Source organism: Pseudorca crassidens, chromosome 5 (assembly GCF_039906515.1).
Source record: "Pseudorca crassidens isolate mPseCra1 chromosome 5, mPseCra1.hap1, whole genome shotgun sequence".
NCBI lineage: Eukaryota > Metazoa > Chordata > Mammalia > Artiodactyla > Delphinidae > Pseudorca > Pseudorca crassidens.
Window position 1 is genome coordinate 89,941,789 of NC_090300.1, and position 16,511 is coordinate 89,958,299.

A 16,511-nucleotide genomic window follows, 5' to 3' on the forward strand; every position below is an offset into this window, starting at 1 on the left:
TTCATATTGAACTTTCATATCCACTGTTCAATGTGTTGTAGTGATACTGTGAGATGGATAAGTCATCTTGATGTCTCTGAACTCAGTCTTCACTTGTAGAATAAGAATTATAACAGAACCATTCCTGATGCAGGACCCTCAATACTAAATGGTAACAGAGCCTACTCTTGATCTCAGGTCTCTGGGTGTTTTCCACTATATTATACCCTTTGTTCTTTGTTCAGGATGGAATTGATTTTGTCCTTTATTTAACAACCTTCTAGCACTACTCTTGAGCTGTCCTTAACTTGATTCCCAGTGTCTCTTTATGAGAAAGGTTTTTTAATCTATCTTAAATTCTTTTCATTACAATTTAAGTCTGGTCCTTTTGAAATATAGAATAATTGAGCAGATTTTTAAATCTTGGAATTGTCAACTAACTCTCTGCTGGCTATAGGTTAAAAAATTCTAATTTTTCCATTGTTTACTAGAGTGCATATTTTCTATGTACTATGTCTTTGGGGAAAGATAGATCTTGAACAATTTCATGTGTGGTGTGCTGTAAAAGAAACAGAGGAAATGGAAACATGATCAGGGGACCTACAACAGCCTTGGAGAAGGGTGTTGGTCATTTAGGCTCTTGGCTTTATATTATTGGCTTGTTGATACTGTCCATTATCTATTCTACATCCAGTTGGTAGGCCAGATTCTTTCATTTTTCTACATGGTTTTTCATCAGTCTGACTATTCATTTGTTTAGATTATGAATAAGAAAATATTAGTAACTTAACATTTATTGACTTTATGTGCTAGGCACTGTTCTAAAAGAGTTTTTCAACAATTTCATGAGGTTGGTGCAAATAATATTCTCAGTTTACACATGAGCGAATGAAAGTACAATGTGATCAAGAAAATCACTCAAAGTTACACAACAAGTAAATTAGAACTTTTGGAAAACTTTTATATCCTCTAAAGTGGTACTATGCAGTAGAACTTTCTGCTAGGGTGGGAGTGTTCTGTGCTGGCCAATCTAGTAGACAGTAGCCACATGTAGCTATTGAATACTTGAAACTGGTCAGTCTGAATGAAACACTGATGTTTAAATTTTATTTAATGTTAATTACTTTAAGTCTAAATTAAAATAGTCAAACGTGTGGCTATTGCATAGGAGAACACAACTCTAAAATGTAAGATCTGCAAAGGCATGGAATTTTTTCTTTTTGGACTATTTTGCTCGATGCCGAATTCATATTGCCTAGAACTTTGCCTGACGGGTAGTTGATACTTAATACATTTTAATTGAATGAATGGATAAATGAAATAATATGTGACTATGAAATATGTAAGTGTTTGGGTGATATTAAAATTAATAAAATTTCTTTGAGGTACATTCAGGCTCTTATTTGTTGGCAGGTTCTGGGAAATGGCTCTAACATTCACTGGCCTCAAGCTTCAGGGTTCATTGGGTCGATTTGGCAAAACAGCCACTAATGATATAGAAGGTTACATGGAGCTCCCAGATGGGAAGGTGAGTACAGCTACCATTCTACAATAATGAAATTATTGAAATGAAGTGAAGTGATATATATATATGAAAGCAGTCTAAAAAGCACTGCCAGTATTGGCAATAACAGATACTATAGTTGCAAATATAATGAGCTTTTAATTTTACCTTTTCAGATTATCAATTTTAATTCTGTGAAATTGTCATAATCCACATGTACATATCATTTTGTCTTTACTAAATATTATATACACATATAAAGTATGTGAGCATTTTCATATATTCACATAGTACTGGTCACTTTTAACTATGTCATGGAGTTGCAATGTTTATAGTGTTTATCTTTCCCTTCTCTCTTCTTTGCCATGATCCTCCAAGAGGACTTACTGGGTCAAAGGTTATATACAGTCTTGTGGCTTTTGCTTTTATTACCAAATTATTGTTCAGGAAGATTGAGCCACTGTATAGTGACATCTACAACACTGCAATTTTAATCTGTTAGTTTCTTCTTATAAAATTTATAGACATATTGCCTATAGGATCAGTTCTCCATTAATATTGTATAAGGCTTCCTATTAGGACGAGTTATATAGTATTATTTGTGGTCATCTCAGTTATAAGTAAATGCCAACATACAAATATTACTCTGAGGAACCAAATGGTCTAGTGATTACCTAGTGGAATATTCTTAATTTGAAATCATGGTGTATGGTAGGAAATAAAAAGGCTTGGGTGCTGGCTAAATTATAAATTATATATCCAAACCTATAAGATGATAATAAATCATTCCAGCTTCAAATTCTGTAAGAATTAAGCTAAAGATCATTAAAAACATGGTATGAGATATATCTGAAAAAGGTTCAGAAGAGTTTGTTTAGAGGTAGGGGAGAAAAGAACCCATTTTAAATGAAAGAGCCACAAAAGGAAATATTTAGAGTTAGGAGTAAATATTACATATTTAGAGGATTAATTGGAGTACTCATGTTGGGAAGGAGTGGGAAATGAGATTGAGAAGTATGGTGGGGCCCTAGTGTATGAGGACTGGAACAGCCAGGCGGAACTATTAGGTTCTGGAAGAGTAGAGTTGCAAATGAAAGAAGTTATATATAAATTTGGCCACAAATGCCAAGCATATTAGAAGGGAAATGTGGAGTCAAGGAGATGAGCTCAGAAGGAAGATACTGCTTTTATGTAAGAAGAGATAATGAGAGTCTGGAGTCTACTCAGGACAAATGGAAGAGGGAAGCTAGACATGAGTGACATTTCAGAAAGAAATGCCTTATAGGCTTTGGTGACTTTTGGTTTTAGTTACTGGACAGAAAAAAAGAAGTCTAAGTAAAGACAAGTGGGCTGAGGCTTAATAGGTAAAATAGGTAGAATAGATAAGCATAGGTAGACTGGAGAAGTAGAAAAGACTGAGTCAGGTCATAAGTTCCTCTAGGTGAGAGGAAAATGGGGCTGCAGAGTCCTCGAGCAGGCAGGCAAGAATTAGATCAGAGTTCCCCAAAGGGCATCGCCTGCAACATTCTTTTGCACAGAAACTCTATGAAAAGACTTTGCTGGTCAAATTCCTTTGCAGCTAGAAATTTCTCATGGTGATTTCCAGTGAACACTTCTGTATTAAAGCTTCCAAGGGGGGCTTCCCTGGTGGCGCAGTGGTTGAGAGTCTGCCTGCTAATGCAGGGGACACGGGTACGAGCCCTGGTCTGGGAGGATCCCACGTGCCGCGGAGCGACTGGGCCCGTGAGCCACAACTGCTGAGCCTGCGCGTCTGGAGCCTGTGCTCCGCAACAAGAGAGGCCGCGATAGTGAGAGGCCCGTGCACCGCGATGAAGAGTGGCCCCCGCTTGCCACAACCGGAGAAAGCCCTCGCACAGAAACGGGGACCCAACACAGCCAAAAATTAATTAATTAATTAATTTAAAAAAAAAGAATAAAACGCTTCCAAGGGGTCCTAGAGAAAAGAAACTTGTTTGACTTTGTTTTCCCTAGCATATGTCTTTTGAGGCAGCATTAGTTGGAATGGGAGGTTTTGAGCCACAGCGCGTGGTTTAGAACCCTGACTCCTCTGAGTAATTTTGGGCAACGTACTTAACTGTTCTGTGCTTCAGTTTTTTTACTTTATAAAATGGGGAGAGTAATAGTCAGGACTTCCATCATCAGCCCAGATGGTTCCTTTGTGCAAATGAGAAAAACTGTCTCTTCTGGGAAAATAAAGTACCCAACCTGTACAACAGCACATGGTATCCTTGGTAAATGTACCTAGTTCATATGGTTTTTAGGATTAAATAACAACATATGTTAAGTCCTCAAGCACTGCTTGGCATGGAGTCAATCCTCAATTAGTATTACTTATTAGTTAAACATCTTAAGAACTAGTGTTTGGTGGTACATACTTTGGGAAGTGCTGGATTAAGTGCATTAATGTGAAGTGGTTCTAGATGATCATCCTTATTTGAAATTGAATTATATTCTGCTATAATTTGCTGAGTTCAGTACTGACCTCACAATTATCAAACATAACATTTGATATTATCACTCTTAAAAAGTAGAATTTCATCTATCAAGGACTTTAAACATGTCTCTAAATTTTGACCTGGTAATTCCACTCCTGGGTTGTGTCCTTAAGAGATGTACAAAGAAATCTACTGCCGATATGTTTGAAAAATTAACCAACATACACAATGAGGTAAAACTATATATAACGCTAGGAGCAAATATGTCAAAATGTGACAAGTGGTTGTTTCTGGGGTAGTGAATTTTCATAGCTGTATTTTATTATTTTAAAAATTAAAAAAATTTTTACTTTCATAACCAAGAAAAATCTTTAGAAACAAGTCTCACCAGCTCTTTGAAGCATATATACACGTTTGTCTGTCTTCATGCACGTTCTTTCCTTTCCGCACACCTGCCAGGTGCTCTCAGGGTCAGAATGGGGCAACATGCTGCTTTGGGAAGGTGGCCACATCAAAGTTGAGCTGAGTCGAGCTGCAGGCAAGACTTGTCACCAGGGTCCCATTAACCAGATAATGCTGGACGAGGGTGAAGTGATCACCATCGGGTCAGATGGATGTGTTAGGGTAAGTTTTCTTTACACTTGGACAGTAGCACCCACATCAAAACCTTGCAGATCACCCTGTGGGTTTTATCAGATTTTTATTTCTCACTAAGGTCACTTGATGAAGGAGATCAGTGGTCATTTACTCCTAGGGCCACCTCATTTTAAATAATGCTTCTCTTGTGGTAAATATTTAAATTCTAGTCAAAATTCATTTACATCTTGGCACTGAAGTTTTCTGAGGGGACCTTTTGTTATTTTGATTCTGTTGATATATCAATAGTAGCTTCGGAAAATGAATATCCATGTTAGCACAATATTTTTTTTCTTTAGATATCAATTTGTTTTTATTTTATGTATTTTTTTAACATCTTTATTGGGGTATAATTGCTTTACAATGGTGTGTTAGTTTCTGCCTTTATAACAACGTGAATCAGTTATACATATACATATGTTCCCATATCTCTTCCCTCTTGCGTCTCCCTCCCTCCCACCCTCCCTATCCCACCCCTCCAGGCGGTCACAAAGTACCGAGCTGATCTCCCTGTGCTATGCGGCTGCTTCCCACTAGCTATCTACCTTACATTTGGTAGTGTATATATGTCCATGCCTCTCTCTCGCTTTGTCACAGCTCACCCTTCCCCCTGCCCATATCCTCAAGTCTGTTCTCTAGTAGGTCTGTGTCTTTTTCCTGCCTTAACCCCAGGTTCTTCATGACATTTCTTGTCTTAAATTCCATATATATGTGTTAGCATATGGTATTTGTCTTTCTCTTTCTGACTTCCTTCACTCTGTATGACAGACTCTAGGTCTATCCACCTCATTACAAATAGCTCAATTTCATTTCATTTTATGGCTGAGTAATATTCCATTGTATATATGTGCCACATCTTCTTTATCCATTCATCCAATAATGGGCACTTAGGTTGTTTCCATCTCTGGGCTATTGAAAATAGAGCTGCAATGAACATTTTGGTACATGACTCTTTTTGAATTATGGTTTTTTCAGGGTATATTCCCAGTAGTGAGATTGCTGGGTCATATGGTAGTTCTATTTGTAGTTTTTTAAGGAACCTCCATACTGTTCTCCACAGTGGCTGTACCAATTCACATTCCCACCAGCAGTGCAAGAGTGTTCCCTTTTCTCCACACCCTCTCCAGCATTTATTGTTTCTAGATTTTTTGATGATGGCCATTCTGACTGGTGTGAGGTGATATCTCATTGTAGTTTTGATTTGCATTTCTCTAATGATTAATGATGTTGCGCATTCTTTCATGTGTTTGTTGGAAGTCTGTATATCTTCTTTGGAGAAATGTCTATTGAGGTCTTCTGCCCATTTTTGGATTGGGTTGTTTGTTTTTTTGTTATTGAGCTGCATGAGCTGCTTATAAATTTTGGAGATTAATCCTTTGTCAGTTGCTTCATTTGCAAATATTTTCTCCCATTCTGAGGGTTGTCTTTTGGTCTTGTTTATGGTTTCCTTTGCTGTGCAAAAGCTTTGAAGTTTCATTAGGTCCCATTTGTTTATTTTTGTTTTTATTTCCATTTCTCTATGAGGTGGGTCAGAAAGGATCTTGCTGTGATTTATGTCATAGAGTGTTCTGCCTATGTTTTCCTCTAAGAGTTTGATAGTTTCTGGCCTTACATTTAGGTCTTTAATCCATTTTGAGCTTATTTTTGTGTATGGTGTTAGGGAGTGATCTAATCTCATACTTTTACATGCACCTGTCCAGTTTTCCCAGTACCACTTATTGAAGAGGCTGTCCTTTCTCCACTGTACATTGCTGCCTCCTTTATCAAAGATAAGGTGACCATATGTGTGTGGGTTTATCTCTGGGCTTTCTATCCTGTTCCATTGATCTATCTTTCTGTTTTTGTGCCAGTACCATACTGTCTTGATTACTGTAGCTTTGTAGTATAGTCTGAAGTCAGGGAGCCTGATTCCTCCAGCTCCGTTTTTCGTTCTCAAGATTGCTTTGCCTGTTCGGGGTCTTTTGTGTTTCCATACAAATTGTGAAATTTTTTGTTCTAGTTCTGTGAAAAATGCCAGTGGTAGTTTGATAGGGATTGCATTGAATCTGTAGGTTGCTTTGGGTAGTAGAGTCATTTTCACAATGCTGATTCTTCCAATCCAAGAACATGGTATATCTCTCCATCTATTTGTATCATCTTTAATATCTTTCATCAGTGTCTTATAATTTTCTGCATACAGGTCTTTTGTATCCTTAGGTAGGTTTATTCCTAGATATTTTATTCTTTTTGTTGCAGTGGTAAATGCGAGTGTTTTCTTGATTTCACTGTCAGATTTTTCATCATTAGTGTATAGGAATGCCAGAGACCTCTGTGCATTAAATTGTATCCTGCTACTTTACCAAATTCATTGATTAGCTCTAGTAGTTTTCTGGTAGCATCTTTAGGATTCTCTATGTATAGTATCATGTCATCTGCAAACAGTGACAGCTTTACTTCTTCTTTTCTGATTTGGATTCCTTTTATTTCCTTTTCTTCTCTGATTGCTGTGGCTAAAATTTCCAAAACTATGTTGAATAAGAGTGTGGAGAGTGGGCAACCTTGTCTTGTTCCTGATCTTAGTGGAAATGCTTTCAGTTTTTCACCATTGAGGATGATGTTGGCTGTGGTTTGTCATATATGGCCTTTATTATGTTGAGGAAAGTTCCCTCTATGCCTACTTTCTGCAGGGTTTTTATCATAAATGGGTGTTGAATTTTGTCGAAAGCTTTCTCTGCATCTATTGAGATGATCATATGGTTTTTCTCCTTCAATTTGTTAATATGGTTTATCACATTGATAGATTTGTGTATACTGAAGAATCCTTGCATTCCTGTAAGAAACCCCACTTGATCAAGGTGTATGATCCTTTTAATGTGCTGTTGGATTCTGTTTGCTAGTATTTTGTTGAGGGTTTTTGCATCTATGTTCATCAGTGATATTGGCCTGTAGTTTTCTTTCTTTGTGACATCCTTGTCTGGATTTGGTATCAGGGTGATGCTGGCCTCGTAGAATGAATTTGGGAGTGTTCCTCCCTCTGCTATATTTTGGAAGAGTTTGAGAAGGATAGGTGTTAGCTCTTCTGTAAATGTTTGATAGAATTCGCCTGTGAAGCCATCTGGTCCTGGGCTTTTGTTTGTTGCAAGAGTGTTAATCACAGTTTCAATTTCAGTGCTTGTGATTGGTCTGTTCATATTTTCTATTTCTTCCTGATTCAGTCTCGGCAGGTTATGCATTTCTAAGAATTTGTCCATTTCTTCCAGGTTGTCCATTTTATTGGCATAGAGTTGCTTGTAGTAATCTCTTATGATCTTTTGTATTTCTGCAGTGTCTGTTGTTACTTCTCCTTTTTCATTTCTATTTCTATTGATTTGAGTCTTCTCCCTTTTTTTCTTGTTGAGTCTGGCTAATGGTTTATCTATTTTGTTTATCTTCTGAAAGAACCAGCTTTTAGTTTTATTGATCTTTGTAATTGTTTTCTTTGTTTCTATTTCATTTATTTCTGCCCTGATCTTTATGATTTCTTTCCTTCTGCTAACTTTGGGATTTTTTTGTTTTTCTTTCTCTAATTGGTTTAGGTGCAAGGTTAGGTTGTTTATTCGAGACGTTTCCTGTTTGTTAAGGTGGGTTTGTATTGCTATAAACTTCCCTCTTAGAACTGCTTTTGCTGCATCCCATAGGTTTTGGGTCATCGTGTCTCCATTGTCATTTGTTTCTAGGTATTTTTTTTATTTCCTCTTTGATTTCTTCAGTGATCACTTCGTTATTAAGTAGTGTATTGTTTAGCCTCCATGTGTTTGTATTTTTTACAGATCTTTTCCTGTAATTGATATCTAGTCTCATAGCGTTGTGGTCAGAAAAGATACTTGATACAATTTCATTTTTCTTAAATTTACCAAGGCTTGATTTGTGACCCAAGATATGATCTATCCTGGAGAATGTTCCATGAGCACTTGAGAAAAATGTGTATTCTGTTGTTTTTGGATGGAGTGTCCTATAAATATCAATTAAGTCCATCTTGTTTAATGTATTACTTAAAGCTTGTGTTTCCTATTTATTTTCATTTTGGATGATCTGTCCATTGGTGAAAGTGGGGTGTTAAAGTCCCCTACTACGAATGTGTTACTGTCGCTTTCCCCTTTTATGGCTGTTAGTATTTGCCTTGTATATTGAGGTGCTCCTATGTTGGGTGCATAAATATTTACAATTGTTATATCTTCTTCTTGGATTGATCCCTTGATCATTATGTAGTGTCCTTCTTTGTTCTCTTCTAATAGTCTTTATTTTAAAGTCTATTTTGTCTGATATGAGAATTGCTACTCCAGCTTTCTTTTGGTTTCCATTTGCATGGAATATCTTTTTCCATCCCTTTACTTTCAGTCTGTATGTGTCTCTAGGTCTGAAATGGGTCTCTTGTAGACAGCATATATATGGGTCTTGTTTTTGTATCCATTCAGCCAATCTGTGTCTTTTGGTGGGAGCATTTAGTCCATTTACATTTAAGGTAATTATCGATATGTATGTTCCTATTCCCATTTTCTAAATTGTTTTGGGTTCGTTATTGTAGGTCTTTTCCTTCTCTTGTGTTTCTTGCCTAGAGAAGTTCCTTTAGCATTTGTTGTAAAGCTGGTTTGGTGGTGCTGAACTCTCTCAGCTTTTGCTTGTCTGTAAAGGTTTTAATTTCTCCATCAAATCTGAATGAGATCCTTGCTGGGTAGAGTAATTTTGGTTGCAGGTTTTTCTCCTTCATCACTTTAAATATGTCCTGCCAGTCCCTTCTGGCTTGCAGAGTTTCTGCTGAGAGATCAGTTGTTAACCTTATGGTGATTCCCTTGTGTGTTATTTGTTGTTTTTCCCTTGCTGCTTTTAATATGCTTTCTTTGTATTTAATTTTTGACAGTTTGATTAATATGTGTCTTGGTATATTTCTCCTTGGATTTATCCTGTATGGGACTCTCTGTGCTTCCTGGACTTAATTAACTATTTCCTTTCCCATATTAGGGAAGTTTTCAACTATAATCTCTTCAAATATTTTCTCAGTCCCTTTCTTTTTCTCTTCTTCTTCTGGAACCCCTATAATTCGAATGTTGGTGCGTTTAATGTTGTCCCAGAGGTCTCTGAGACTGTCCTCAGTTCTTTTCATTCTTTTTTCTTTTTTCTGCTCTGCAGTAGTTATTTCCACTATTTTATCTTCCAGGTCACTTATCCGTTCTTCTGCCTCAGTTATTCTGCTATTGATCCCATCTAGGGTATTTTTAATTTCATTTATTGTGTTGTTCATCGTTGTTTGTTTCATCTTTAGTTCTTCTAGGTCCTTGTTAAATGTTTCTTGCATTTTGTCTATTCTATTCCACGATTTTGGATCATCTTTACTATCATTATTCTGAATTCTTTTTCAGGTAGACTGCCTATTTCCTCTTCATTTGTTAGGTCTGGTGGGTTTTTATCTTGCTCCTTCATCTGCAGTGTGTTTTTCTGTCTTCTCATTTTGCTTATCTTACTGTGTTTGGGGTCTCCTTTTTGCAGGCTGCAGGTTCGTAGCTCCCGTTGTTTTTGGTGTCTGTCCCCAGTGGCTAAGGTTAGTTCAGTGGGTTGTCTAGGCTTCCTGGTGGAGCGAACTAGTGCCTGTGTTCTGGTTGATGAGGCTAGATCTTGTCTCTCTGGTGGGCAGGTCCACGTCTGGTGTGTTTTGGGGTGTCTGTGGACTTATTATGATTTTAGGCAGCCCCTCTGCTTATGGGTGGGATTGTGTTCTTGTTTTGCTGGCATAGGGTGTCCAGCACTGTAGCTTGCTGGTCGTTGAGTGAAGCTGGGTGCTGGCGTTGAGATGGAGATCTCTGGGAGATTTTTGCTGTTTGATATTATGTGGAGCTGGGAGGTCTCTTGTTGACCAGTGTCCTGAAGTTGGCTGTCCCACCTCAGAGGCACAGCACTGACTCCTAGCTGCAGCACCAAGAGCCTTTCATCCACACGGCTCAAAATAAAAGGGAGAAAAATTAGAGAGAAAGAATTAGTAGAAGTAGGAAGAAAGAAAGAAAGAAAGAAAGGAAGGAAGGAAGAAAGGAAAGAAGGAAAGAAAGGAGGGAGGGAGGGACGGTGGGAGGAAGGAAGGAAGGAGGGAAGGAAGGAAAAGAAAGAAGGTAAAGTAAAATAAAATAAAGTAAAATGTAATAAAGTTATTAAATTAAAAAATAATTATTAAGAAAAAGAATTTAAAAAAAAACGGACGGATAGAACCTTAGGACAAATGGTGGAAGCAAAGCTATACAGACAAAATCTCATACAGAAGCATACACATACACACTCACAAAAAGAGGAAAAGGGGAAAAAATCATAAATCTTGCTCTCAAAGTCCACCTCCTCAATTTGGGATGATTCGTTTTCTATTCATGTGTTCCACAGATGCAGGGTACATCAAGTTGATTGTGGAGCTTTAATCCGCTGCTTCTGAGGCTCTTGGGAGAGATTTCCCTTTCTCTTCTTTGTTCTCACAGCTCCCGGGGCTCAGCTTTGGATTTGGCCCCCCCTCTGTGTGTAGGTCGCCAGAGGGCGTCTGTTCTTCGCTCAGACAGGACGGGGTTAAAGCAGCCGCTGATTCGGGAGTTCTGGCTCACTCAGGCCTGGGGGAGGGAGGGGCACGGAGTGCGGGGCGGGCCTGCGGCGGCAGAGGCCGGCGTGACGTTGCACCAGCCTGAGGTGCGCCGTGCGTTGTCCCGGGGAAGTTGTCCCTGGATCCCGGGAACCTGGCAGTGGCGGGCGGCACAGGCTCCCCGGAAGGGAGGTGTGGGGAGTGACCTGTGCTCGCACACAGGTTTCTTGGTGGCGGCAGCAGCAGCCTTAGAGTCTCATGCCTGTCTCTGGGGTCCGCGCTTTTAGCCGCGGCTCGCGCCCGTCTCTGGAGCTCCTTTAAGCAGCGCTCTTAATCCCCTCTCCTCACGCACCAGGAAACAATGAGGGAAGAAAAAGTCTCTTGCCTCTTCAGCAGCTCCAGACCTTTCCCGGACTCTCTCCCTGCTAGCCGTGGTGCACTAACCTCTTCAGGCTGTGTTCACGCTGCCAACCCCAGTCCTCTCCCTGCGCTCCGACCAAAGCCTGAGCCTCAGCGCACAGCTCCGCCCGCCCCGGCGGGTGAGCAGACAAGCCTCTCGGGCTGGTCAGTGCCGGTCGGCACCGACCCTCTGTGCGGGAATCTCCCCGCTTTGCCCTCCGCACCCCTGTTGCTGTGCTCTCCTCCGTGGCTCCGAAGCTCCCCACCTCCGCCGCCCGCAGTCTCCGCCCGCGAAGGGGCTTCCTAGTGTGTGGAAACTTTTCCTCATTCACAGCTGCCTCCCACTGGTGCAGGTCCTGTCCCTATTCTTTTGTCTCTGTTTATTCTTTTTTCTTTTGCCCTACCCAGGTACGTGGGGGAGTTTCTTGCCTTTTGGGAGGTCTGAGGTCTTCTGCCAGCGTTCAGTAGGTGTTCTGTAGTTGTTCCACGTGTAGATGTATTTCTGGTGTATCTGTGGGGAGGAAGGTGATCTCCGTGTCTTATTCTTACGCCATCTTCCCCTCGTCCCATGTTAGCACAGTATTAACAGTGGACTCAGATGTCCTTCCAAAATGCCTGGTGTGAATGGGTCATTTTCTAGGGACAACGAGGCCAAACATTTGTTAGGTAATTTTTTACTGAGTTTACCGATTAGAAATACAAAGGTGAGCTGATAGGGTTTGCCTGTGGATGCTCCCTTCCTGGTGCTCTGTGCACTAGTGAACTCGCTTGTCCTCACCTGTGGACACTGTCCTGCCCATAGTGTGGGCTAAGCTGGGACGTTGCTTCTGCATCTCCATCCTTCTGGCTGTTGTCACACCTCTTCTCCCACCTACCCATGTGTAGGTACCCTGCTGTTGCTGGCAAACCTGCAGTCTTCTGATTTGCCTTGTGGTCCCCACAGTACGTATTTCTACTGGGGCCTTTCATAAGAAAATATTCATAAAAGGAAGTATTCTCCAGACATTCTTTAGGAAGTAGTATTATCAGAAGTAAGACTGTATTATTTTTTTTTTTACTAGTATGGTTACTCTGATACTTACTGAGCTTATGTATGGCTCCCACAATATATTAGAGACATGTCTTCCACAGTTTGTCCTCTTACCATTGGCTTTTTGAGTCATGTTAAATTTAATTTTGTTCTATTTTACTCATTGCTCTGAGAATCTTTTGTCCTTTATTATGTCATACAACATATTCACTATCCTTCCAAGGCATAGGTCACCCCCAAATATGTCAAAATACCAAGTGGAGGAAAACCTCAAGAGAAGAGAAGTTAAATACTTCACAGAAGATCCCTTCATGGACATCACTAATTTGCTTCCCCTTTCAAAGTCTGCCCTTATCTCTTCAGTCCTCTATGTTGTAAATCTCTACTTCTCACCCTTTAGGAAAAACCTACTCCAACTCCCAGGGGTTAGTCTGACCCTAGGATCTGGGACTCTCCTCCACAATGCTACTCTGTGGGACACCACCAATCCTCCCAAAGTCTGAGTTGTTGAGTCTAGGATGACGTAGCAGGATGTGGCTACAGAACCATCCAGGCTGGGCTTTGGCACTTCACAGAGGAAGTCCTTCCGAGTCTCTTCACCACATAAAGTGAAACTGTGCTCCCTCATCCTTCCCTAGTACTATTCTGGTCTCCTATCGCAAGAACAACAATCCTTATCTGAATAGTACAGTCTAAATCTATGATAAGGAAGAGAAACATTATCTCATGAAGACATTACCTACATCCATTTTTCTCTGCTTATAATGAAGATAGTGCTTGAATCATTAAGCAAGAAGGTCTGTGTCCCCTCTCCAGGAGCCCACGAATCTAATGTAAGACGAGGCTCGTCATGATGTCTCAGTGGATGACTGAACCATTTATTCCTTGCGGCCGCTATATATGCAGTAAGGCCTGACAGAAACCTTGAAATAAAGTTTACTTTGGGCAAATTAGAATTCTTATTCAGGTCTGTATTTTCTCACTAATCTCCATAAATACAAAGGAAATTATAATAATTCATTATTCCCATTTCAGAGCAAAATCCCAGGGTTAGATTTTGTCTGGTGTTTTAATTTATACCTACTCATTATTTTCCTGAAACAAGAAGAAATGACTTTTGAAAAAAAATGGGGCCTTTTCTGGCTTATAAAATATACATTCAGAAACTGCTGATTGATTAAAGTATTTTCTTATTTTTTAAGATATGGGATTTTGAGACAATAGACACTGCTGATACTATAGACGAGACTGGATTGTTAGAGATAGAGCCCATTAATGAACTTCAAGTAGACAAGAATGTCAGACTCTTCTCTATGATAAAAATGAATGAAATTGGAAATAACTTTTGGTTGTCTCAGGTAAGATGCATTCTTCTCTCTTTGCTCTTTAAAGTTATCTGGACATTGGGACTTCCCTGGCGGTCCAGTGGTTAAGACTTTGCCTTCCAATGCAGGGGGTGCAGGTTTGATCCCTGGTTGGGGAGCTAAGATACCACATACCTCATGGCCAAAAAACCAAAACATAAAACAGAAGCAATACTGTAACAAATTCAATAAAGGCTTTAAAAAAATACATTAAAAAAAGTTATCTGGGGCTTCCCTGGTGGCGCAGTGGTTGAGAGTCTGCCTGCCGATGCAGGGGACACGGGTTCGTGCCCTGGTCCGGGAGGATCCCATGTGCTGCGGAGCGGCTGGACCCGTGAGCCATGGCCGCTGGGCCTGCGCGTCCGGAGCCTGTGCTCCGCAATGGGAGAGGCTGCAACAGTGAGAGGCCTGCGTACCGCAAAAAAAAAAAAAAAAAAGTTATTTGGACATAAAATTAAAATAGTATAATTTATGGTCACTGTAAATCCATTGTACTATTAAGACTACTGTTGATACTACAATGAAGAGTTCCATAAATTTTGATATTTAATTGACTTGTATTTTATACACAGAAAACAAATTAGCATTTTTATTATGTTAAGTTGACTATAAGTTTTATGAGATTGCTTCATTTATTGTGTCGTTGTGTTCTAAGATGCATGAAAGTTGCTATTGTTTAATTTCAATCACACTTTAAAATATGTGTAAGTTTTTGGTATGTTTTGTCCTTTAACTAAATCATAAAAAAAATTCCTTTAATTTGATAAAAGTCTAAAACGATGAACAAAATACTATTAGGTATTTAATTTTTTAGGATTCCAATGGAGCCATATGGAAGCTTGACCTTAGCTTTTCAAATATTGTAAGTTGCCTATTTTTCTTTTTTTCTAATTCTCATAGTAAAGACCTTTGTTGTTATTCTTTAAAAGATACTCTTTTTCCATATTTGATCATTGTTGTCATCAAAAACTTGCTCAACATATTCAAAGAATTCATACTGTCTCTGTCTCTTTCTCTAGTTATGACTTTACATAAAAAAGGATCTATCTCATAACAGAATTTACAAGAAAAGTGGCAATGACAGTGCCTAACATTATACAGTGCTTTACAGGTTTCATAAACATATGGCATTTTAATGTCTATTATCTCATATAATCCTCACAACTACTCTGTTTTGTAGACAGGCAGTTGCCATCATCTCATTTTACTGATGAAGAAATGGAAACCGGCATTTGAAGTGACTTGTGCCAAATCACACAGCCATCAACTGCATCATCTGTCTCTCCTAATTCCAAACTTCAGCGCCCTTTCTATCTTACTATGCCTTTTCTTATTTCTGTTCAGATAAAGTCACACATGATACAGGGTTCTTTCTAATTGCATTTCTTTAAACTTGGCCTTAGTTCTGTGTTAACCTATCTTTGAGCTCTAATAGGATCTTTTTACCTATCTTTGAGCTCTAATAGGATCTTTTTTTTGTTATCAGACCCAAGATCCAGAATGCCTTTTCTCCTTCCATTCTGGAGCCATTGAAGCCTTGGCCGTCTCTCCTCTCACTTATCTCATGGCCACTACTGGCTTGGACTGTAAGTAGGAACTCATATCTGGACCTTTGTGTTTTGTTTTCAATTCATTTTTTAATGTGTTTGATTAAAGTATTTGAGAATTTTTCCAAAAGGGAAGCTTCTTGATGCAAGTGAGGTGAGTTTCAGGAGAGGGGAAAGGGCCCAAAATACGGCAACCATGGTTATTGCGAGAGATTAAAATAAAGACACATCAGTAAGTTACTCGTGAAAATACCATTCATCTTGGCGTTATCCACATTCATGCTTTTCCTTTTCTTTCCATCTCCTTTCTTCCTTCTTGACTTACAGTGAATCTATGTGGACTGTGCAAGGTGAAATTGATCCACTAGTCAGTCATCAGTTGTTTCTTTACTACAGTCGTCCCTTGGTATCTGTGTAGGGATTTGTTCCAGGACTCCACTGATACCAAAATCCACAGATGCTCAAGTCCCTTATATAAAATGGCATAGCATATATATATATATATAAAATGGCATATAAACATTATTCATGTTTATAAATTACCTGATTGAGGGTATACATGTAAAGTTTTAACTAAAGAAAGTTCCATTAGATTATCAGTTGATTTAATTTTTATGATGTTTCTTGTTTAGTGCTTAAATGTGAAGTGAGCTAAAGTTATTAAAGATATTTATATATATATATAAATGTTTCTTTTAAAACTGTCTTTCTGTAGGCTCTGTTAGACTCTATGATTTTGCTAGCAAAACTCCTTTGGTTCAGATGAAATTCAAACAAGGAGGTACTGCCCTTGCTTGGGTACCACGACGGGTAAGCTTATTGTTATAATGAATTTCTACTAGAATCTATTTGTAAATATGGTATATTAGTGCTATTTCTTAGAAACACAGATATTTTATGACTCTGGATTTTAGAGAAGAACAAAAATTTTAGTTCACTCAGAATGTGATAGAAATCATATCATGACTTTGCTATTGTGCTTTTGGTTCTGTTTTAATGAAAATCTATTGTTATGCCACCTAAAGTTTAGA

The 16,511-nt window shown here is 39.0% G+C and overlaps 1 protein-coding gene across 2 annotated transcripts in view; it reads left to right on the forward strand.

The window, feature by feature from the left end:
- The window catches only part of CFAP44 (cilia and flagella associated protein 44), a 136,415-nt gene that overhangs the window by 24,299 nt on the left and 95,605 nt on the right, over positions 1-16,511 (forward strand). For both annotated transcript variants that reach the window (XM_067738887.1, XM_067738886.1), the window contains 6 exons: positions 1,393-1,507; positions 4,399-4,563; positions 13,772-13,927; positions 14,748-14,795; positions 15,420-15,519; positions 16,196-16,290. In XM_067738887.1, coding sequence (XP_067594988.1) covers positions 1,393-1,507; positions 4,399-4,563; positions 13,772-13,927; positions 14,748-14,795; positions 15,420-15,519; positions 16,196-16,290 — 679 coding nt within the window. The remainder of the gene's footprint in view (positions 1-1,392; positions 1,508-4,398; positions 4,564-13,771; positions 13,928-14,747; positions 14,796-15,419; positions 15,520-16,195; positions 16,291-16,511) is intronic.